Source organism: Corella eumyota, chromosome 5, assembly GCF_963082875.1.
Source record: "Corella eumyota chromosome 5, kaCorEumy4.1, whole genome shotgun sequence".
In the NCBI taxonomy this organism is placed as follows: Eukaryota; Metazoa; Chordata; class Ascidiacea; order Phlebobranchia; family Corellidae; genus Corella; species Corella eumyota.
The window spans coordinates 9,452,826-9,477,316 of NC_137494.1; the positions used below are offsets into that span (position 1 = coordinate 9,452,826).

Sequence of the window (24,491 nt, forward strand, 5' to 3'; positions counted from 1 at the left end):
TTCTGAGACCATTCAACTAAATTACGTGCGCTTTAGTGAGATATAAGCTGCGCGTAAAGTTTCACAACGCCTATTTGGTGCTAGGCGCTGCGAACATGTTAAGTGCATATTAACTTTTGTTTGGTTTAGTACGCATTACATATTTCTGTATGTCTATACGAGATACAAATAGTTTATTAGTTTTGTCCTTGGGAAAGTGTTTGTTAGTATAGTCACGCAGGCGTGTTTAAATTAACTTAGCTACCAACAACATACAAATCAAACCAAAACCTCAGCCTTTTAGCAGTTCAGTGCAAGTGCTGCCAGCAACACCAACCAAGTTGCTCTATTTTCCGCTCCGCTACAGACAGGTTGCCTAACAAGATGCTTTCCATTAAGGAGCTAGATTTTATTTTATAAAACATGAGGTTCTCAGCAGTTAAAATATTAGTTTCTATGATTTCAGTTATACCTATTGTTGTTGTTAAACTCTCTTTGATGTTGTTGTTCCTATTTTAATATAAAATTAAAAAGTTACAGAATAACATGGCATTTACCTAGTTATTTTTATGAGCCATACACTTATTTAATTATTAACAGGAAGGTATTGCAATGTTATAACTATGTTAATCTGTTTTTTAAATTCCCTTTTTCATACTGATGTTTTATACTATTATTAAAACTTTTTACTTTACATACATACTTTTTTTTAGCTAGTGTTATCATAGGTTTGTATTTTATTTTTGTTTAGTTGCATTAAAATAAAAAGACCAAACACAAACATGACCAGTCGGGCTTACCAGAAGATGCAACTTCAGAGGGAGAGGGTAATTATTATGATCCATTTATTTTTTTTCCATTTTAAAAAAAAAATTCCACTTTCTTAGAATGAGATTTTACTTAACTACTGTTGCACACACTAAAAACACATTCGAAAATTTCTATTTTCTGAACTTGTTTTAAAGATTATATTTTATTCCTAATGGTTTTTTTAAATAAACTTCACCATAATGTAAAAGGGTAACATTTAAAATATTGTAAAATGATTTACATTACTATGTAAAAATATTTTGCTATGTATATGACAAATAATTAATAATTGCCATTAATACCAATTCTTTTCTAAGTCCTTTTAATTTTTTTAACACTTTCTTTTAAATAATAAATTACTGTTATATGGTCTATTGCCAAAATTTCAAACTGTTTTTTTATTTTTCATTTATTATATATATGTTTTAAAGGATCAACAAGAGCAAAAAAGGAAAGCAAAAGCACAGAAAAGTGTGGCGGAGGCAGTATCAAAAAACTCGACTTCTGCGATTAATTTTCCAACTTTTCAAGTTTCAACTCCTGAATTACCTGCACAGATATTTAAGGTTTGTATTATCATTTATAATTACGTTTTAAAGCAATAGATAAACAATTGTTCTTAATTTACATCTATTGGTAAACAATATAAAAAACAAAAAGCTGTTGCAGAAAATGGTTTATATTTAGAACTAGGTAGTAGTTAATATCACGAAATTTCGTAAATTCATAAATACAGTATTAAAACTGAAATTACAGTTAGATGAATGGCGCTATTAAAATTTTATAGAAAAGTGAAAAAGTTTGCTATAATATTAACTACTGGTTGATTAGCTGCATTTTGGTTGTCATAATTTGGTCACAGCGCGCCAGTAATATATGTCCATGATAATTTACCCTGCATCGCAAACAAAAGTACATTTAATTTTTTTTTTAAATTGAACTTACATTCATAAAGATATCACCGTCCACTAACCTTTATAATATATAATATATAAAATTCTAACAATAAATAAGCTATATTTGGCTTTATTTTTAAGATTATTTTTTGCTGGAACTTGAAACATTTGTTTACATCCAAATTTAGAAGGCTTATTTATTTAACACTATTATATACTACCCCTTATAAGCTATTATTTGCTACAAAATAATTTAAGTAAATATTTAAGAAATTATGACATTAAAATTAATAACATAACTACAATTTTTTCTTAAAAAATACTTAATAATATAAAATACATACACCTTTTTTAATTTTGTTAGGCAAATATTTAAACAAAAGTCAAAAAATACTGAAATATTGGCTGCAGTAAAAAAAAATTAAGCAACAAAAGACAACAAAAGTGGTTATTATAAATTATTAAACTGCTGCTGCAAAGCTTTTCTTTTTAAACGTTTTTTAGTTATCACAAAATTTTTAAATGAACATGTCTTTCGAATAAAATTATTTATACCTTTATAGAATCCAAAAATTGGAAAAGATTATATTTTGTTTTATTTTAAAACTTAATTTAAACTATTAAACATAATATTCAAAATTTTCCAAAATTAACCAAAAAAGTAACCAAAATTAACAGTTTCTTTTGTTGTAATGACTAGTTAAAGCAATTTTTTTTAAATAAAATAATTTTAATTAAAAACTGCAAGATCAATTAAGTTATGGAAAAAGTTTAAAACAGCAATATTAAGACTAATATATTGTAAATATATTTTTGGAAAGCAATGTCACGAATTTCTAGCCATCAATCATAACGTCATAATGTGGTTTAAAAAAACAATAATATTCGTTATAAGGATGCTTTACAGTAAAATTAACTATTAAAATTAAATGCATTAAAAAGTTAAGATTATGGAAATCACTTAAAAAACAATATCCTAATCCGGCTTGAACCGCCCTTATCTGCTTTTAACGTTGATCTGATGCATTATAAATTTAATATTAACATGCATTTATATATCGTTAATCCTTTCCTACTTAATAACAAGTCAACTTTTTTTTAGTCAAACTTAACGTCTGCGTGTTGTAACTTATCAGTTTACCTTTTATTTGTTGATTGGAAGGTTGACGTAAAGTCATGCGTTTAGTTCAGTTTTTGGTTTATGTCAGATCTCGGTAGCTGTAAATTATACAAATTGTAGTTACACATAGGGTTGGGATATAGTGACAATTAGCCAGTTTCAAAAATAAGTTTATTATGTGGTGCTATTGAGTATGATAGCAATATAACATTGCTATTTCTTGTTTCTTCCGAATAGAAAGAGTTTATATAGCTTTTTAATATAATAAATACGTATTGGACAATGACTGAGACTGCAACATTTCCAAAATGGAATCAAATAGGGCACAGTGCGAACTTGAGCCACAGTAACGCAAGGCACAGTTATTTTCCGTCGAACGCGAATTTCCCAGAAAACATGAAGTACTTGCCACCCGATTTGCGTTTACATTCATTTGGTAACCAATCATCACGCATGGGTGAATGTACGGAGCGCCGTCTACCGGTAGCGAATCCTCAATCCTTTTCGGAAAACGCAAGTGCTGATTATCATCGTTTTTCTCCGTTTAAACCAAAAACTTACGCAGCAGAAACAAAGTTACATTGTGAAAATAGCGTGGTTTATGGAACTTATTACAAATGCCAGGTTGTTAGTCAGGCAAAACACAATTTAAATTGCAAATAAACATAAATATAGTTAACAACATGACTTTTTTCTTACTTAGTATTTTGTCTAACTTGTTTTTTTTTTTAATAAACATTAATATTTATTCGACTTTTAAATTAGCACAATTACCAGTTTCAAAACATTAAAAAAATAATATTCTATGCATTATTTAAAACTTAATAAACTTGCCTTAAAAAATATATTTTGAAATCACTTTTTATCTTTAATTTATTATTAACACAGGTTGAGACTGGACTACAAAATCCGACTCGTTTCCACGTGCACGAGACCCGACTTCACCAAGTACGCGACTACCTTAGTCAGTCCTCGGAAAGTAGATCAAAATACGCTGTCCGTAATTATCTGAATCCACCCTCTAGCGCCCCTACTGCTGGAAACTTTGGTACAACCACTTTATGTTTTTTAGAATAACTGTAATGTTCCAGAAAAATGACGCTTTCCTTCACGACCTCTAACCCGAACTTTCTTATCCAAAGTTCACTATTAATTTCTGAAAAAATGTTGAATATTTGTTTTATTAAAAAGTCGTTTTTTGAAATTTTGGTTTCAAGAAAATGTTTATTGGTCAAATGGTATTCAGTAATAAGGCCGAATACTGTTTTTATATTTTTGTTACGCCATGTTAAAGTTCAAGTAGTGATTCTACAAAATTCTTACTGAAAATTTGCTGCGTTTTTTTATAAAGGCTTAATACAAGTTCAAAATAGCCTAAATTTTAATAGAATACAAAACATTTTTCTAAAGTTACTTAAATCTAATTTTAGGCAGTTTTTAAAAATTATTATTATTTTTATTTAATTTCAGGTGATGGAGTATCGGCTGGTAGCACACCTGCAAGTCCACTTGCTCGACTTAATCTTTCTGGTGGTGGTGAACATGTAAGTTTTCTTCATTTTATCTTAACTTATAAGACTAAAGCTTACATATGCTTATTGGGCTTACGCATTAATTTTTATTTTATATTTTACTGCCTGCAGAAAATATCTTTAGTAGCCTATACATAATTTAAAAATTATATATTAATTTTTTAAGATGCGCTACATATACGTAGTTTACTTGTTTTTGCTTGATTTTATTGAGTACTTTACCAATCTGCGTTCAAAATTTCTAATTCTAAAATTGTTTCTAATTCTAAGATTTCTATATATGGTTTGGCATTTAAATAATAATTAAACACATTATTGCGCAACCTATTTGCTGTAAACTCGCTAAAAGAAAATAAAAAAACGCTGCAACCATTCGGTTATTCGAATGCTTTAAACATTTGTAAAATATTGTGACTAACAAACAAATGTAGTGATTCAGCTACCCTAAGCGCATACAGGTCCTAATGCCTTATATATAAAAACTCGTCATTTTCTATATTTAACATTTTGCTCCGATGGCTCGACATGGGGCTGCGTTGCGTTAAATGCTTAATAGATCGGCGTTATTACGTACATGTGCATGTGTTCAACGCATTTCTTACGCTAATGAGCAATCTAACTATTGTAGAAGCGTAAATCTCGTGAAGAAAAAATGCCTTTGGGTTGTATATAAGCGGTCCGGTTTAAATTTGTTACACTATATTAAGATTAATATTACAACACTTTTAAGCAAATCATTTTTTTAATATTCACAACAGCTTTTTATATAAATAGGTTTTTTAAAAAATCGAAATTGTTAGCAAATAATTTTATATAAACAAGAAGAAGGGTTAAAATATAAATTGTTTTGTTGAGTTTGCTTATCGCCTTAACATAAAAAAATACCTTTAGTTTTTTTAATTATTTTAGACAGATAAACAACTATTTTATACTAGTGGGCAGTACGATTACGCAAGTTATTAACACTAACCAGAAAAAATAGATATTTGTTCACATTTTAAATAATGTTTTATGTAGGCATTTTAATATAGTAGAAGTTTCCACACAAATTTGCCGACTTTAAGTGGGTGTGTTGTGTATGCCAAAGAAAATTTGAAATCTCGAAATCTTCTATGTAGTGTAGTTATGTAAAAATATGACTCACATTGTACTATAACATTCTGCTTTTGATATATGTGCCGAACAGTCAGCAATTTACAGAACTAAGAAGTATACTTAAAATTTCAGTATTTTAGTTAGTGCATTTGTAAAAAGTTTAGCAGTCGAATTATGTATGTGTTAATGTAGTATAGTTAGGACTTTAGAAACATTGGAATTTAATTTTTGTTTTAACAGTTATATATATTATTTTAATTTTTTTTATTATAGTTAAAAAATAAAATTACCGTTATTTATTTTTCCATTTTTTATCGACCAAAGGTTGAAAACAAGTTAAGGAGAAAATCTTAAAAAAAAGGAAGAAAGGAATTTATTTTAAAACCGTGGGTTAAGCATATATAGAGCAAGCGTGAAGTTTTTGTTTAATTTATTTGCTTATAAATTTATTTAAACAAAAATTTGTCATTTAGTTTTAAACGTTGAGTGATAAAATTTTCTTTACACATAGTGGTATTTAAAAAAAAAATTTTGGATTAATAAATTAGTTTATAAAAAGTTTAAGTTTGTTTAATTTTGTGAGATAGTTAAATATCAAAGCTAGCATTATAGAATTAAAAAAATAAATTTATGCAGTTATTTTTTTCTACTAATATAACTTTAGATTTAAAGTCTAGAAGAGGTACTTAAGACATTACTTAAAGATTAATTTTTAGCTAGTATTGCACTAACAACAGGAATATTATAGACTTTAAATATTTGCAACATCTAGTGAAAGTAATTTTTTTTTTTTTCTATTTTTAAACGATTTGTTTGTTCGACGTTGTTTTAAGAAAAGCTTTTATAATTTTGTTGACTTCCTTGTATTGTTCTCTGACATATTGCACCTTAAAGCTAAAACAATGGACTCTTAAACATGAGTAATCAATATTACTGCATGACACAGCTTTAAATTTTCCACTAATTTCGATTATAAACCAAAAACATGTGACTATTGTGAAATTTTAGATAAGTTATGTACAGTGCAAGCCTAGTTACTTTTAAGTAGCCTTAAGTAAAATAAGAATAGGTGTAGCCATTTTACTGTAGTCTGTTTTATATCTGTTAAAACAAGGCTTAAATTTTAAATTTTTTAGGCGTTATTTTTAAATGTTTAGAATCTTATCGTGCCTAGTTTAGTAGGAAAATTATAAAAATAAATTTATTAAAAATGACTTGGATGCGTAACTATCAACAAGAAGCAGAGCCATGGTGGTGGCGACCAAGTTTAAATCAACAACATTATCCCCGCAGTTATCATTATTATAATCGTCAGGTATTGCAATATTTTTGCTACCCTAACGTCTTTAAAATACTTTAACTCAGTAAAAAATACCAGTATTTAATGTCATCCACTACATTTTTAAACAAAAAAAATAATACGGCAAACAATATTTTTCGTCCGCCATTTTTTTTCTTGCGTTTTTTTTATTGGTTATTTCTAGCATCCTATAATAAACGTGCGTTTAAAGCATTTTTATATTTTAGATGAACGATATTATAGACGATATAGTCAGTTTGGAATCAAGTCTTGGAGATGATCATAGCGGATTCGCCCGAGCTTCTAGCACTGTAAATATTTTAATACAGATACTAAGTATTGAAATAAATCAGAATTTATTGTTGTTTGTTATTAAAAAATTGATAAGTTAAAAAATATTAAAATATTTCAAAAAAATTATATTTTTTTAGCTTCCCGCTGTGTCTCCTTCGAACAAGATTTCAATCTCGCAACTTCCGGTAGTGATCCAGGGCCAGACCTCTTCATCGTGTCCTCTCATTAAGAGGGAGTTCACGGAGGAAGATTCGCGAATTTATGTCAAGGATCGAATAAAAAAGGACAATCACAATATAAGTAAGTCAAATTTGTAAATTATTTAAAAAACAATTTTAATTGGTAAATTTAATACTATATTTATTGGTTGTTTTGGGATATTATTAGTTAGCATTATGTTTATTTGGTAAATTATTAATTGGCTGTTTTATCATATTTTTTAAAGATTTGATTCTAAATTTTACGGTTTAAATGTTAACCCTTAAAAATAGAAAGCATCCTAAAATGTTGGCGTTAAAATTTCTTATAATTTTTTTACTTAATTTTTTATTTGAATTAATGCTTTACAACAAATTTTGCAACAAAAATTTATGTGTTGTCATAGAAAATTTTATTGGGGGTTTTAAAAAATAAAATTTTTGATTACGCTATTGATCTTATAAAATAAACGCCGGTATTTGCACTTGTCACATGATTTTCTATTGGGAGAATTTCGTCTTATTGAAAATCTAAATATAAATTCTAATCCGCTAAATCGTGATAACGTTACTGGCAAAGTTTACAATGCATTACCTTAAAGAGCTATTAAAAAAAAGTTTTCTGTGTACTCATATGGGTGACTAATAGTCACTCATAAACATTAACTACCGCTTGTTTAAGTATGCTAAGATGCTTATCTTATTTACTATAACATCAAAAACGACTAATTTTTTTTTTAATTTCATAACATTCGTTGTGAACTTAACGGTTTAAATATTACCTTTTTTGGGGATGTTTGATTTTTGTTATGTAGTAATTTAATAGTATTCTTGTTCGCTTATATACAAAAAATTATATGCCTTAGGCCCTTTTCATTTTCTAACTCTGTCGTTCAATTAAGGCCACTTGGAATTTTTTTTAGCATATATTTGATAATTTATTTAAAAGGTATTTTGCGTAAAAAAATTTACCTAAAAACTCCTACATAGAATTATCGAAATTTTTTTTAAATCATGTTGTTATCATACTTAATGTTTTAGTTGAAAGGAGGCGAAGATATAACATCAACGACAGGATCCGGGAATTAGGTCACATGGTGCCAAAGTCTATGGACCCGTGAGTTCCTGTTATTGTTTGTTTTATTTTTGATTTACTGTGGCTGAACTGGCCCTAGTTTATTTAAAATATCCTAAAATTCTATGTTTTAGAATAATGTTAATTGCTTAATGATTAATACAAGATTTATGTACACTTTTTAATTTGCCAATCTTTTTTTGTTATCCAAACCAATTTTAGAGTAATAGGTTTACACTTGTGTCGTTCGTTTTTTTAAACTATTAGTAAACGCTGGGCTTAAGGGCGAAGTGTGGAATTGGTGCAGCTCAAACCCGGCACCTTGCGGCTCGTAGTGCGTAGTTATTGCCGCTATATACACTACTGAATTCAATTTTTTAAATTAAAAAAAAAAAAAAATTTTTAAATTTTAAATTTTTTGCGCAGTGATATGAGATGGAATAAGGGTTCGATATTGAAAGCAGCTGTTGATTACATTCAAGTTTTACAAAACGAACAAAATCGGACCAAACAAGTTGAACAACGTTCAAAGCAAATGGAGACAATGAACAAACAACTTTTGCTGAAAGTTCAGGTTCGAAATTATTTTTCAATAAAAAAATATAAACTTGTTATTTACAATTTACTGTATATTTGTATTTAAATGCCTTTTTTATGACATCTGCTGTTTTTTTATAGAATCTCGAAATGCTGTTGCAACAAAATGCTATAAATGTTCCAACTGATATAAACGAGAAACAAACAATGGTCAACACTTTGTTTAATTATCCTTCTAGTGAGGTTTCTTTCACGAAAGGTAAAACCAATTTTTCTTTATGTTATTTGGCTGACGTGGTGTAGTGGTAAAAACACTTGGCTTCGCAACATGAGGTCTTCCGTTTAATTCCGAATTTTTATGCCATAAGGTGCTAAAAACAGTACAAAATCTGTCGACCCAAAAACCATTTGGCAGATTAATTGTTTGACAGAATGTTAAATAATATCTAAACCGTTAAAGCCGGGTTAAAAAATTTCCCTATGTTTTGACTGTAAAATTGTCTTTTCCGCATTAAAAATAAAGTTGTATAAAAAACGTTTTTTATATTATTTTAAATTTCAAATTATTGTTTCTTGTGGTTTAAACACAAATTAAAAAATCTTTACAGAAGAAGAATTGCAAGTTTCAAAATTCCCCACTAGTGCCGTTTCAAACCCCAAAACCCATTCACCCCTGGCCCCCTCAAGTTCGTTACCGGGGCCTGATGTAATGTCAATGCAGATGGTTAGGGGAAACAGTCCCAACTTTATACCCAGCCCCAATCACTTACAACATCATAACGTTCAGCACGCCAATCAACAAGTAAAACAAATTTCTTTAAATTTATAAATTTTTTAAAAAGAATTGTGGATTTATGTTTTTATTTATAATTTTTGTAAATATATTAAATTATAGATGCTAACAGTGGACGTCAATCAAATTTCCGATCAGCCAATCAGCAACCAGAATTTATCGCCCGCGCAATCGTTTACAGCCCAATTGCTTGATTCGCATTTAGACTCAAGTTCTGCGACTACTTCACCAATACAACTACAACAACAGCAACAACAACAACAAAATAACGCCATGACCATGTCTTCAAATTTAGACTTAGGTACATTTACCTTTGCAAAACAGTTTGTTATATATATCTTATTTTTAGTAAATTTAATCGAAATTTTTGTACAGGTTTGGGGGAAATGGATATGACGTCATTTAACTTTGAGACCCCTGAAACTACTGACCTCTCAAATTTAATGGAAGGTGGATTTAGTGCTTTACTTAACAGCGAACCTAACCAGGTAAACACAATAGATTTTAGGCTTTAGTTTAATTAGTTTTAAATATTTTGACAGTAATCAAAAGTAAGCACTTTCATTGTTTTAAAAAAATTAACTGTCATATCACTAAAAGTCATTTTATCGAAAATATTACGTTTTTAATAATCCCCTCTAACCTTCATCTTTGGAAAAGGCCCTTTGAAAATTTTAAAATGTATTTTTCGGTATTAGTTTTCGAGTTATAATTTGCTTTTGATGGGCTTTTAAATAAGATATTGTTTTTTAGCTTGACGACGTCCAAATGCTCGACGACGACTTCTCTTCTTTTATAAGAACCGACATTTTTCTTTCCGACGCCAACAATCCTTTGTCGAATAATAATAATACTAAGAGTTAACACAAGTACAGTGTATTGTGACGTAACAGTCCCCAATAAAACAATAATTGTCCGCAGTGGGAGGAGTGTGGTACCGTAAGGCACTAGAGGGAGATAAAAGCCAAGAAAGTGCCTGATTTTTTGCCAATAAATAACACCATGTTACTTGTAAAACTATGAAAATTTGTACATGAAAAGGGCAGGTTAATTAATGTTTATTGTGAGTTATATTACTGAGTAAAGGGATATCGATTATTGGTTTTCAATTTTTCTTTTGAATTTTAATTAAGATTTTTAAATTTTTTTTGTTAATATTTGAACTTTTAATAAATCAAATTGAGTTTTGTGCAATTTTAATTTCTATTGTGATTTTTTTTTATTACCAACATTTTTTTATTTTTTTAAATTTAAATGTTGTTTTTAACTAAATCGAGTCCCGTCTCAAGATTACTAACAATGATTTTATGTTTTGTATTTGTCAGTCACCAGATGTTTTTTTTTTATTTAAAATGTTTCTCGTTATTTTACTTTTTATCATGAATTTTGGAACACCCATATTTGTTATTTATTTTTATTTTTCGTATGTTTATATTTGGCTATTAGCCAAATAATCGTAAAATATGTAATAAATGAATTTTTAATTGAACATACTCTAAATTTTCATATATCTCGAAACAAGGCATTTTGTTATTTTTTGTATTTGAATTGATTGTTTTGTGTATGTATTTACGAAAATTTTTCCTATTAAATCTAAAATAACAACAAACATTACTTTTTATCAGTTTAGGTTTTATCAAAAAGAAACGAAATAATCTTAAAATGGATTTTAAATATAACGTCTATTTGTTTGCCTGACCTACAGGATGTATTTTCGTTTTATAATATGGTCTGTGATAATTAACTCGCGCATCACAAACAGCCTTTTTCTTTTTCGAAATCGGATAGTTTTCGTTCACTTTAAGCTTTGTTTTATATAGATGTAGCATTAAACTTTTTGTTTTCTTTATTGGTAGGTTATACTTGTGAATATATATTCATGCAATTATATCAAGATAGTTATCCAACAAACAAATGCATCGTCTTTAAAGACCCATTATTTGTTTACATTCCAGATCCTTCATTTGTTGGGACAGTGGGATTGTTGTTTAACCTAAAAGAGTATTATCGTTATTTTAAAAAAAGTTAAAAAAACAGCCGTTTGAAATGGAATTTAAAATCTGTTTTAAGGCATTTTTTATATTTCCTCGCCTTACATGTTGTTGCGAAATAGTGGAAAAACTCCCGCGTCAACTAGGATTTGTTGAGATATTATATTAACAATAGTAATAAGGCCAGTTAATATAGTAACAGCTACGTTGATTCTTTTTAGACAGTTCCGCTTTCTGTTGGTTTGAATATCTTGTGTTCCTGTATACAGAATATAATTTTAGTTTAATTTTAATTGTTAGAAGACTATAATAGCCTAATATGATATTTTTTGTTATTGTCTACTTACCAAGGTAAATCAATAGTAAAGCTACTAGCACTTGAAAACCTAACGAAATTGCAACCATTATTAACGTTGGAAGATACCATTTGTTTTCGTCGCCCTAAAAATATTTATAACAGAGTAATATATAAGTATTTATAACATAATAATATAAATGTAAAACAAGAAATAGCAAGAACATACCACGTTTACAATATATCGTATTCTTGCTGCGGAATCAACCATAAGAGCAACATCAAGTAAACCAATTCCTGCTGATTTAATGGTAGCGTAGCGATCGTAGTTAAAACGCTTCAAATAAACATGTGTTATTTTTCACGTGCTCTATTTTTAATAATAATAATAAAACAAATGCATTTGTCAGTAATAACGCGACATGACATAAATACTAATTTGTTACATGATATGTCATAGTTTAAACCTGATGACCACAACTAACAACTTCGTAACAACAATTAATTAACAACATAACAATTAATTTGTTCGTAAATGTTACTTTTAAATATTTAAATTTTAACCATACAAATTAAAAAAAAGAAAATCCTTTAATGTTTTACATTTTATATATTGACGGTTTCATAAGGATAAAAATTAGAGAGGTTATAAAGTAATAATAGTGAGTGACAAGGCAGCTGCGTCGTTTATTTTGGTAATCGAACGCGACAACTAAAAACAAACTATCAAAAAACGAAAATATGCTTACTGGAAAATGAAATGGCAACTGCATGCAAGACTAAAATTATAAAAAAAAATTTTCGAAAATTTTACGTTTTGCAAAACGTGTTGGGTAGTTGAATTTTCATTTTCGTTACCAGCTTCGATTCGAGGTAAAGAAGACATATCTGATTTCTTGCAACACAACATTTAAAATTGGTTATTGTTAACTTAATTCCTCAATGATAAAACTATTTTACCATTAGTACACTATTTACATTTAAAATTAATAAAAAGTTATTTTAAATATTTTTCCAATATACTTTTTTACTATGCTTTTCATTTTCCTAAATTTAAATTATATTTATCTACATTTTGTTGCTGATAATGCATTTTCCTCCATAAAGCCTTTTTTTATTTAAAGCCTTTTTTTATTTAAAGCCTTTTGAAATATTGTACAAATACCAACGTCTTATCTTTAAATAATGAGTAGTATACTACTGATGTTATTTTTAAATTTCATTTACATTAGTCCTTAGGGAATTAACATATAGCTGTTGTCATTTTAGTTTACTAAAACTTGTTCCAAGTTTAATCAACAACCGTTTGGAGTACAAAACAGTACTCCAAGGCTAACAAGAAACTGAAATAATTTTTTTTATTTTGCAGTAGGTTTAAATATGCTACCCTGGAATTTATATACAAAGTTGGCATCTTCACTTTGCATAAAATGATAAATTTTTCTAATAAATTAGCAGTTGCACCAACAAGACATTTGTTGTGTTAACAAAAAAATTGTTTATTTTCGAATTGACACCATTTACTAATTAATTGTTTAAACATTTTAAATACTATAATTTATTTTGTAATTCTAAAAAAGGTAAATTTTAAATACAATCTTATAACAATAAAAGTTATGGTAACAAAAATATAAAAAATCTATTTGTTTTGATTAAAAATTAAATCCATGACAATAAAGTTGCTCCATTTAAATTTCTTTTGCTACGAAATGGTTTTCTATGCCAAGAATCCAATTTACCAACAATTTTATTATCAGTGGTTAAAAGATTTGTAGATGTTTTTTTTAGGGTAAGTTGATTGCCAAAATTAATGGCAATATTCTTTCGAGGTTTATAAAGTTTTGTTTGAGGTATGTCAAACACATCACTGATCTTTAACTTGGTTTTAAATTTGAACTTATTTATGTTATATGTTGGAAAACCTTTCATTTTCGAGCTGATATCGCGATGCTTAAAATCTTCACAAGAGTCATCGGGATAGGGCATATATTGCAAAATTGCATTTCCAAAAACTTCAAACAGTGCTGTTGTAAAGTTTAGGTTTAAAAATTCTGGGGAATCACCAGTTCTTGCTTTCTGAATGGAAAAAGCAAGAAGTCTTCCCATACAACTGAGTAATGCACCAAACACCCGATGTGCATCTTCTTTGGAATGTGAATTATTTAAATTTAAATCACTCATCAGGGTTTGTAAAAATTGTGTAACATATTTTTCAAAATAAGGTAATAGAATACTTTCCATATGCTCTACACCTATAGCTAGGATTGAAACTAGAGCACCGTAATGAGAAAATAAAGGCTGTAAAGGGTCCAGCAAAATGTCTTTTAACAATTTCTTAAAATCGTTCAATAGCAAACATGTTGCTGAGGAATTCAAAAATATAATTTTTGAAATTACCTGCGCACCATAATCACGTAACAGCCAATGGTCATTCAGAGGATTTATAGAAGCTGTTAAAGATTCTAAAACACAGTATTTCACAGTCGATAGCAGGGGTTTTAAGTACAAAAGTACAGACAGAGTTTTATTTTCAAGTAGTGCTTGAATTGCAAACAAAATTGATGTTAGTTTATTGAGATCATGACTGACTAACTCAGCTCCAGTAAAAAAGTCAATTAAATAAGGTAAGACATGGGAAACTCTTGGATTTGTTCTCAGATCTTTTAAAGCATTTTTAATCAAAGAAGGATCATCACTAAGTGTGCAGTCAACGATTGCTGTGAAGTAGGATGAGTGCACTTCTGGAACTTTTACATTATTGCCATTGGAATCAGGATTAAAATTGCCTATGAAATAAAAAAACAAACCTTAAGGGTTATTTTAGTAAAATAAATAAATAAAAGAAATATGTTATGAAGGTATTCGAGGACTGAGTTGCAATCTGGTTAAGTTGTCTTTTGGGTAAATTAACATAAAACCCACATAACTTTTATTTTAATATATAACTTAACATTAAATTTTTATCCTGGTAGTCATTAAATTTAACATTATTTAAAAAAGAAGAAATAAGAGACAAATGCCACAAGTTAAGTGTTATAAAGGTCATACTTTGATCGGAAACTTCAATCTGTTTCTCTTCAGGTAGCAACCATTCCGTATTAATGCTTATTACATCTGGAGATTTTGGGGTGATTTTACAACTAAAAATATCTTTTAAATTCATGACATCATCATTTAAACTATAAACCTCTCCCACTTTTTGAAATTCTTTTGGGTTTTTACTGTCTCCACAAATCAAGGGTACTTTACTCCAATACAAGGCCCGATTGATGTCGGTGCCACGTAAATGTTTTCTTTTGCTGTTCTTCATGAACTGGCAACCTTTTGATATTAGTTCTCGGACACGAAAGCTTACATCCTCTGCCAGGTTTTCGGCAACATTTGTTGGTAAATCATCAATTCCAATTGTTTCTGCATTTGTTTTAACAGAAAATGCTGAGAAGACAGGAAACTTTGGTTCTTCATTTAAATCCATTACATTGGAAATTCGTTAAGATCATCAAGTATTTATTTTAATTAAAGTTTACTGAAAAAAATCTTCCTAACTGCCTAATACAGCGGGAAAACAATATACTGACTGCGGTATGGGAATAAGAAACCCGGCAAAAAATTGTTTTAACTGATTAAACTTATTAACCGAGCTTTTGCCATGATCAAAAAGGGTTTAAAAATGCACAACAGCAGTTATAATTTCGAAGTGGCGTCTTGCGCAAACCAAATTAGTTTTAAAGACACGCCAGAGTAAATTCGTAGTCAGACCAAACTTTTTTTAAAGGGCCTGCGACATGCAAAATTAATTTTTTTTTAATTAATAGTTTAATTAAGAAAAATTGAAAAAAAAAACTAAAAAAAAATTTTGATGACGTATTGTAACTAAAAATTGACGGTGAACCAAGCATTGCACAAAATCCTACAAGGGCCATTGTGACGTGTCTGCGGGCCCCTGACTACAAATTGAATTGTTTAGTAACGGCGGGAAAAATAATATTTTTTAGTATTTATTGTCTAAAAATGGTAAGACGCTGCGTTTTTCCAGCCTGTGCAAGTAAAGGAAGCACAGGCATAAGTCTGCACCGTTTTCCTAAAAACGAGGCAATAAACTCAAGATGGGTACACTTCGTTTCAATCCGAAGACCGTACTATAAACCATCAAAAAACGATGTTATTTGTGACCTACATTTTATTAAAAGTGATTTCGAGGATCCTTTCGGTTGGAAAATAGGGGCTGGTCATAGTAATTCAGGAACTAAACTTTTAGAAACTGCTGTTCCTACTGTATATCCTGAATTGCTGGGTCCAGCCTCCAAAAAGCCCTGCATAAGAGGGGCCTACAAAAAAAGACAAAGAAGCAGGGTAATTTATTTACCATTACACATACGAAACAAATAACTAAAAACATAAAATTGCTCATATCAACAGGTAATAGAAAAGTTTCTTAGTTCTGAAATCGATAAAGAAAATAAAATAGAACATAAAGTAACTGAACTGGAAGAAACTGAAATGGAACAAGATATGTTAAGTCAAACGGTAAAATTACACATTTGTCACAAATTAAATGTTATAAAACAAACCTTAATAACTTAGGAGATTAAAAAAGAAACAAAGTCAACGCAAACATGCTGCAAAAAAGGAAAGCATAGCAAAGGTTACAAAATAAAATAGAAATCCATCTTTTAAAATTTGTCCTACACACATTGTTTACTAACATTTAACAGGTTCACAATGTTTTCCTAAATCGTGTACCATCTCAACACAATGCAACCTTTTGAATGCTCCACCAATTCAAAAATTATCAAGTGTGGCATATTCATTCTCAAGTCAGTCTACAAGTGATACCGTAGATAATAAAAGCAGCGTTAATGACAGTCAAGATCTTTTTTCAACTTCCTCTGAGCAGAGTAGCCAGCAGTAAGATCAAGATAAACTGCAAAATGATATAAAACATAAATTTAGACAAAGTACCACTATGTTTTTTTTTACAGAGATAGTAACAAAGTAAGTGATGACGATAAGCAGTATCTAGTGAGCCATCATCAGCTATTAAAACTGTTTAAAAAATGTTCATGTTGTTCAACATTGCTGAGTACAACAAATATAATCAAAACTGTTATTGGAGCTCTTATTGTTGTAGAGCAAGTTTGTACAACTTGTAAAAATACAATAACATGGGAGAGCCAAGCATTTATAGGAAGGGTTCCTGTTGTAAACTTTCTGATTACATCAGGAATACTTTTTTCCGGCTCCAACCCAACAAAAATTCTAAGGTTTTTCAAGTTTATGAATGTACAAAGCATTTGCTACAGGTTTTTTTACTATTAAAATTTGAATTGTGTCATGATGATTACAGCAGTCACAATAACAAATTAATTTGTACCATAGGACATTTTTACGTCACCAAGAGCAATATTTGCAACCTGCTATATGTAGAGTTTGGACGCATGAACAAAACAGCCTGTTTGATGTGCTTCGCTCATATGAAGAACCACGAATTTTAGGTGGAGATGGCAGGTCAGATAGTCCAGGCCACAGTGCAAAATTTGGGACCTATACAACGATGGATATGGCCCTAAAAAAATAATTGATATTCAGATTGTACAGGTATAAATTATGCAAAAATTATGTGTCCAAAAATTTATATTATTTTACAAATTTTTTTACAGAAAAACGAGGTTGGAAGTTCTAATAATATGGAGCTAGAAGGTTTAAAACGCTCAATGCAAAGGCTTCAATTAGAAAATATTGGTATTGAATCCATTGTTACTGACAGACATATTGCCATTGCAAAATGGATATCAGAAAATTTAACCTGCCATCATTTTTTTGACATTTGGCATGTTGCAAAAGGTAAATCTAAACACTTCTAAATACATAAAATACACTAAACAAGTTTAAAATTATGTACCTTATGTTAAGGTTTGAATAAAAAAATTAAATCTGCTGGTAAATTGTCTGGGTGTAATTTGATTGAAGAATGGAGACAAAGCGTTATTAGCCATGTATACTGGTCAGTTGTTTCAAGTCCATATAAAAATGAGGAACAAATTATTGCCAAGTTCACAAGCATTTTAAATCACATTCACAATATTCACAATGGCAACTATGAGTATATTGCTTGTAGCCATCCCCCACTATTAGAGGAGACTAAAAAAAGAAAAAAATGGTTTATACCTGGTGAATATATAAATATATTATGTTTTGCCATTACTTAGTGGTGAAAATGTTTGTCAGATAAAAAAAGATCCAAAAAAAGGTTATTTCATTTTTAAATTAATATCAGGTAACAAGGACAGTGTTAAGCTAGAGGAAATTTTAACGCAAAAAAAATTATTACATGATATCAAAAAGCTTTCTCCAACTTATCAAACAGCAGAAATTGAAGCCTTTAATTCAGTTATTAATCAATTCGCCCCAAAGATGACAGCCTATAGTTATGAAGGAATGCATTGTAGGTAAGTGAAACGCAAAACTAATAAAACATTACCTTTACTGTTTAATGTATAAAACTTGTATTGCAGAACTTTGCTTGCAGCTTTGCATTATAATGAAAATGCACACAGAGTGCAGGCTGTAAATAGAAACGGAGTTTTTCAACACAATGTGACTTTTCCAAGGGCAAAATCAGGAGGTTTTGTTATTCGAAAGATACTGGAAAAATCAACTTATAGTAAATAACAAAATATAATCATGTTTAAAAATTGGCCAAATTTATTATAAGTATCCTTAAAACATGCTGTTTGTCTAGATTATGTTACCGATCTACAGGATACCGCTGCCTCTATCATTGCTTCTGGCAGAAAAAATGAACCTCGGCACACGTGTATGTTGTACCCCCAAGGAAGGCCTCCATTTCTGTCCGAAAATTGCATAAGACCAGATATGGAGATGGCAATTTCCCAAAAAATTACCCGATTTAACAACTAATAAGTTTAACTTTCTAAAGTTTAAAAATTTTTCATGCATTACTTTTAACGACTGTTTTATTAAAAAAAAAAAAATTTAGTTTAAAACAGGTAAAACAAATCCTTTGTATTGTGTGCTAGGAAACGTATTTCTTATTTTAGTAACAGCACAAGATGGTAATGGAACTCAAATACTTTTTCCCAGGTATCCCCAATGCCATCTTACCAGTTGTCTATATGCAAGATCTATACTTCCTGAAATAATAGAAAAGGGGAAAGTCAGCCAAACAAGTTAAAAAATTAATGTTACATCTAGCTTATTCAACTTTATAACTAATTGAAATAACAGCATTTTATCACAACTACTACTGATTTTGTTTTACCAAAAAACTTAATTTAAATATACTTACTTGTGCTGGTTACTATTTATTACACCGACATCATATTGGTGTCTATAACCAAACAAAGCGGTTTGTAACACCCATGGATTTAAACAAACCGCTTCAAATCCAGGGTGCTCAATGATGCAAGGATCTTTTGGTCCAATGTTTAATTTAGAAATTTCTTTACAGCATACTGATTGGTATACTGAGTCCATAGGAAGGCAGTTTCCACACAAACACCTGTAAAAATATGTTTTGTTACTTAAATACTCAATGCGTAGGTGTATACTATTTATTTTGACTCAAATATATACTGCAACATTTTTTTGGAGTTATTCAGCTACATTGATCATAATTTAGCAGTTCTGCTATTTGTTTCAATACAGGTTGTGCGCAGGGTAGAATAAAAAACATGAAAAATAATTATGTACTAGTGGACTAGGCTGATTAAGCTTAATACAATTCCAGTTATAACCATTTAAAAAAAATTTTTTTTTCATTAATTAAACAAGTAATACGTGTTTAAATCCTGACGTGTTTAAATCCAGCTTACCAAGCATTATCTTTAAGGCGATTTTGTCCATTTTGCTCAAATTCATGAACCACAGAAACAGGGGTGCTCATTTTTAAAATTTGAGCATCGCTATATTCCGGCTCAAACATGTAGCCTGTAGAAAATAGTTGGTCAACATCAGCCTCAGAACCCGTAGAGCTACTACAACTATCAAACTTTGACATAATTTACTTTACTTAAATACTTTTGGACTTTCTTGAGAAACAAATAGTTTATTCGGCGAAAAGAAAAATGTGCACGAGGCCCGCAAACGCGTCATAGTTATTTTCACACCGGTTCGCGGGATTTTTGCAATGTCAATTTTCATAATTAAAGAATTCTACTATTAGATTATTAAAAAATGTAAAACTTTTTTTTAAAAATTGAGAAAAAATCTGCTAACATTATAAGATTAAAATATATTACTTTAACTAAAAATACAAAAAACATGTCGCATGCCCTTTAAAGACGCGCCAGAGTAAATTCGTAGTCAGACCAAACTTTTTTTAAAGACGCGCCAGAGTAAATTTGTAGTCAGACCAAACTTTTTTAAACACGCGCCAGAGTAATTTCGTAGTCAGACCAAACTTGTTTTAAAGACGAGCCAGAGTAAATTCGTAGTCAGACCAAACTTTTTTTAAAGACGCGCCAGAGTAAATTCGTAGTCAGACCAAACTTTTTTTAAAGACGCGCCAGAGTAAATTTGTAGTCAAACCAAACTTTTTTAAACACGCGCCAGAGTAATTTCGTAGTCAGACCAAACTTGTTTTAAAGACACGCCAGACTAAATTCGAAGTCAGATCAAACTTGTTTTAAGGACGCGCCAGAGTTAAATTATATGACTTTGCCCCTATTTTGGTTAAAACAATACCGAAGATGTTTTTTACAACCTTAAAGGTTGTATATATTATCTTTTTTTTTAATATTAGGCAAGTTCGCAATTAAAATTTCAGAAATCTGTAGGCCTTATGGTGCAATATTTTATTAAATAGAAAGTGAAAAAGAATTACAACAAAAAAAGAAAACAATAAAAAACTGATGAAATACAAGATAAATATTTACAGTTACGACAATAAAAATCATCCTCGGTTGTGTCCTCATAAATCGAACAGCATATTCTATGAACCCTTCTTTTACACCCATCACAAGCAATCTATATTTAATACATATGGTAATTTTTGCCAAACCAATTTAGTTTTTGCACGAAAAGAATAAACAACAATGCATAGAAATTTACCCAATTAATTTTTTCAATTCGCTTTGCAACTCCCTGCCGATGGCAGTAAAGGCAATACATATTCACAGAATCTAAAACTAAAGAAAAAGTTAAGCTTAATAAGAGTTGCCTATCGTTTTTATTAGGACCGAGAATCTTAAAATAAAAATAAAATATTTGTTAATAATGGTAAGGTATCAAGTTCAAGCAAAGTAATTCATAATCGCACGATGAATAAATTCACTTATATCGACAAAAACTATAACGCAATAATTTGTTGAAACACCTCTAGTAATTACAACTGGACATCAACTTGCGCTCTCTGTTAGAAAACTATAAAAACTATGTCTTACAATTTCAGCTTCCACAATTTTTTTTAGATTTTACACTATTAACTAATTTTTTAAAGTTATACTGTACTAACGATTTATGTTGCGCTGGTGAGCAATGTCAAAGTGTGTTCACCGTATTTCGTGAAATTATCTTAGTTTTAATATAACAAGTACATTTATACTGATTAAAACGTCACTAAAAAGAATTCGTATATTAAACTTTTATGAAAAAAATGATAGCGTTAGTTTAATAATCTTTTTTTGCAACAAATGAATTACTTAAAACACAAAGTATTTTCTTTTGAAATTGTTAAGTTCTGGATATGATAAACGTTACCTAATTTTATTAAATATCGTGTCACAGTGTTTTAAATTAAATACCATTTGGAAATCATGGCTTTTAGTTAATTTATATATTATTAAGATTAATTAAAATATTGATCAAAAAATGTATTTTAATTGGAACAATTATTTATAGCTTTAGTTTTGTCAGTTGCTACACGACTTACGTTGCCTTTGTTTTGTTTAACTTTTTTTAAAGAGAATAGTTTGTTTTAATTGGCAAAATCCTATACAATTTTGGTAATTTTAATGTTTTTAAATTGCTACAAAAATCAAAGATTTGTTTTCAGCGTGTTTTTGAAAAGTTATTTTTATTAATATATATAAACTTACGATATAAATACAGTGAAAAAATGGTAACTGCATTTAAACTATTTGCATTTTTTGTATTAAAGTTTTGTATAATTTTCAAATAGGTTATAGTTTAATAAACAATTTTTTTGAAGTAATTATAAATTAAAAGAATAACGATTTTGAAACCTATCTAGTTCATGTTAAAAAAACAACAAAAAAAGTTTCGGTGTAATTAATAACAACTTTAGGCTATTTTATTTCAAAATAAAAATTTTAAGCATTTATTTAAACAAAAATAATATTCCAAAATAGGCAGGATTTGATCTTATTTAACCAAAATCCCCAGCAATTTTAGTTTTTAATTAAAATAAAAAAATTGACTTCAATTGCAACGATTTCAAGTTAGATTTTCATTACAGATTATGCTGTTCTTATTGAACAAACGCGTTGATACAAATAAACTTTGGTTTGACTATAAAATATTGGTGGCTTGACTACAAAATAACTTTGGTTGGACTATAAAATACTGGCGGCTTGACTATAAAATATTGGCGGCTTGACTATAAAATATTGGCGGCTTGACTATAAAATATTGGCGGCTTGACTACAAAATAACTTTGGTTTGACTCTAAAATGCTGGCGGCTTGACTATAAAATACGATTACAACTTAATCCACTTGACGAGAATATATCTTCGGATCGTATGGATTGATTGACTATTAGATGGATAGAAGGATCGAATGGGTCGGATGTGTTAATGGGTAATCTGAATAGGTGAGGGTTAGGGTAAGGGTTTAATTCATGAAACTTCTTTGTTTAATTAAATATCCGTCAAATATGCATTTAAAATATGTAATATCTATTTAATATATATTCGATTCAGTTAATAAAACTCGATCCATTAATCCGTTCGATCCGTCAAATATATATTTTCGTCAGGTAGATTAAGTCCGATTCATAAAATACTGGCGGCTTGACTATAAAATATTGGCGGCTTGACTATAAAATAATGGCGGCATGCCTATAAAATAACTTTGGTTTGACTATAAAATATTGGCGGCTTGACTACAAAATAACTTTGGTTTGACTATAATATATTGGCTGCTTAACTATAAAATATTGGCGGCTTGACCATAAAATACTGGCGGTTTGACTATAAAATACTGGCGGCTTGACTTCAAAATATTGGCGGCTTGACTATAAAAGACTTTGGTTTGACTATAATGTATATGCAACTTGACTACAAATTAAATTTTGCTTAGCTTTGAACCACTTTACTAAAGTGCATGACTGTAACATGTACGCTACTTGTATATTTTTTAACTTTAATTTGGCTATATCTATCCATTAAAATACATTGGAGTTTACAAATTGTTTAAAATAATCGATATGTTAAATCGTAATCAATTTTCTGCACAGCCGAAAATGGACATTTGTGATATCGGCGAGAAGCATTTCTTGTGTTCAGTTTGCAACATGCTTAAATCCTGTAATGTATTTTAATGCCCATTTCTCACTAAAAAACAACAAACTATTAAAATTTCTAAAAAAATTGTTATATCTACAAAACTACTATTCACATACATTTGCATGACATTAACTAACCTTGGCTTGTTAAACAGCAAGTGACCCCAAAACAATTTTGTTTTGACTATGAATTAACCCTTGCCCAACTTTGTTAATCCCTAGAACTCGTAAAGTTACGTAACGCAACGCAACGTTATAGCTTGTCGTGTGAACAGGCCTCAACACTAAAATAAAAGTTACAAAAACATTAAAAAATAGTTAAACGTAAAAGAAAACTTTTGTAATAAAGCGAAATGCGTGGTATATATAAAACGTAAGAAATTGGGTTTCAACAACTTACCTATCACGGCGCTTTAAATTATTTTACATATTTTGTGAAGAACAACGTACCCAAAGCGACATAGTTAAAAAAAGTTAACCCGAAATATAAGGAAGTTGTCAACTACAAGTTTAAACCTTATATTTTTGTAATATATATAAGTGATTCTGTATGGCCTGTTTGGGAATTACCTTGTCCTATATGGTAAATAATATTGTCCCGTATGTCCTGTGTGTATTACTTTGTCTTGTGCGTTCCCGAGTGGTGAATAGTCGCTTTTCGAGTGGTCCTGTTGGTATATATGTTATAATTACTTTGTCCTGTGTGGTAAATAGTCACTTATTGTGTAGTACTGTGGGGTACTATGCGGTCCTGTGTGGTAAATAGTCACTTATTATGTAGTCCTGTGGGGTACTATGCGGTCCTGTGTGGTAAATAGTCACTTTTTGTGTAGTACTATGGGGTCCTATGCGGTCCTGTGTGGTGTAACGTAAGTGGTTGTTTGCTTTGTTGCCTATTTACAATGTTTTGTGACGTAATCGTTCCGGTTTAACGCCTTTTTAGTCTACGTCACTACGCCTTTAGTTTTGCCCCCATTTCTCAGACTAGTTGATAATGTGCTTGTTTAAGATAAGAGGGTTGCTTTTCACAAATGAATTATATTATTGTTTTTTCTTTGTTTTATGTTTACTAACGAGATTCTATTTGAATA

At 29.6% G+C, this 24,491-nt stretch overlaps 3 protein-coding genes and 1 pseudogene across 4 annotated transcripts; 1 reads left to right on the plus strand and 3 right to left on the minus strand.

Annotated features, from left to right (window-relative positions):
- Positions 1 to 103: 103 nt before the first annotated feature.
- LOC145751963 (microphthalmia-associated transcription factor-like) lies at positions 104 to 11,233 on the plus strand. Of its 2 annotated transcripts, XM_082568135.1 has the most exons (13): positions 104 to 806; positions 1,221 to 1,355; positions 3,694 to 3,853; positions 4,276 to 4,349; positions 6,960 to 7,043; positions 7,164 to 7,326; positions 8,265 to 8,340; positions 8,725 to 8,872; positions 8,977 to 9,094; positions 9,444 to 9,637; positions 9,731 to 9,929; positions 10,004 to 10,116; positions 10,382 to 11,233. In XM_082568135.1, exons 1-13 carry the CDS (start codon positions 762 to 764, stop codon positions 10,490 to 10,492), a joined length of 1,620 nt encoding a protein of 539 aa, XP_082424261.1. In that variant the 5' UTR covers positions 104 to 761; the 3' UTR covers positions 10,493 to 11,233. The 2 variants fall into 2 exon arrangements, with proteins under 2 accessions (XP_082424261.1, XP_082424262.1); XM_082568136.1 differs by lacking the exons at positions 104 to 806; positions 1,221 to 1,355; positions 3,694 to 3,853; positions 4,276 to 4,349 and adding an exon at positions 6,192 to 6,747.
- Positions 11,234 to 11,237: 4 nt separating this feature from the next.
- On the minus strand, positions 11,238 to 13,087 carry LOC145751964 (ninjurin-1-like). The gene is made up of 6 exons (XM_082568137.1): positions 12,987 to 13,087; positions 12,729 to 12,809; positions 12,144 to 12,251; positions 11,967 to 12,060; positions 11,725 to 11,878; positions 11,238 to 11,621 (listed from the first exon to the last, which is right to left on the minus strand). The coding sequence occupies exons 1-6, from the start codon at positions 13,005 to 13,007 to the stop codon at positions 11,573 to 11,575; spliced, it is 507 nt and encodes a 168-aa protein (XP_082424263.1). The 5' UTR covers positions 13,008 to 13,087; the 3' UTR covers positions 11,238 to 11,572.
- A 346-nt stretch (positions 13,088 to 13,433) lies between these two features.
- On the minus strand, positions 13,434 to 15,613 carry LOC145752782 (TAF6-like RNA polymerase II p300/CBP-associated factor-associated factor 65 kDa subunit 6L). The gene is made up of 2 exons (XM_082569117.1): positions 14,963 to 15,613; positions 13,434 to 14,700 (listed from the first exon to the last, which is right to left on the minus strand). Exons 1-2 carry the CDS (start codon positions 15,387 to 15,389, stop codon positions 13,574 to 13,576), a joined length of 1,554 nt encoding a protein of 517 aa, XP_082425243.1. The 5' UTR covers positions 15,390 to 15,613; the 3' UTR covers positions 13,434 to 13,573.
- Positions 15,614 to 18,910: 3,297 nt separating this feature from the next.
- LOC145753455 (P2X purinoceptor 7-like) lies at positions 18,911 to 19,934 on the minus strand (annotated as a pseudogene).
- Positions 19,935 to 24,491: the final 4,557 nt, after the last annotated feature.

What these genes read in the sequence shown, in the direction of transcription:
- LOC145751963 (XM_082568135.1), top strand. Translation starts at nt 762, where the DNA reads ATGACCAGTCGGGCTTACCAGAAGATGCAACTTCAGAGGGAGAGG. An exon ending in TCGCCCGAGCTTCTAGCACT is followed by an intron (nt 7,044 to 7,163) that starts GTAAATATTTTA and finishes ATATTTTTTTAG; the next exon opens with CTTCCCGCTGTGTCTCCTTC. An exon ending in GTGCCAAAGTCTATGGACCC is followed by an intron (nt 8,341 to 8,724) that starts GTGAGTTCCTGT and finishes TTTTTTGCGCAG; the next exon opens with TGATATGAGATGGAATAAGG.
- LOC145752782 (XM_082569117.1), bottom strand. Translation starts at nt 15,389, where the DNA reads ATGGATTTAAATGAAGAACCAAAGTTTCCTGTCTTCTCAGCATTTTCT. An exon ending in GATTGAAGTTTCCGATCAAA is followed by an intron (nt 14,701 to 14,962) that starts GTATGACCTTTA and finishes TTTATTTCATAG; the next exon opens with GCAATTTTAATCCTGATTCC.
- LOC145751964 (XM_082568137.1), bottom strand. Translation starts at nt 13,007, where the DNA reads ATGCATTATCAGCAACAAAAT. An exon ending in TTTACTATTGATTTACCTTG is followed by an intron (nt 11,879 to 11,966) that starts GTAAGTAGACAA and finishes TTCTGTATACAG; the next exon opens with GAACACAAGATATTCAAACC. An exon ending in CCACTATTTCGCAACAACAT is followed by an intron (nt 11,622 to 11,724) that starts GTAAGGCGAGGA and finishes ATACTCTTTTAG; the next exon opens with GTTAAACAACAATCCCACTG.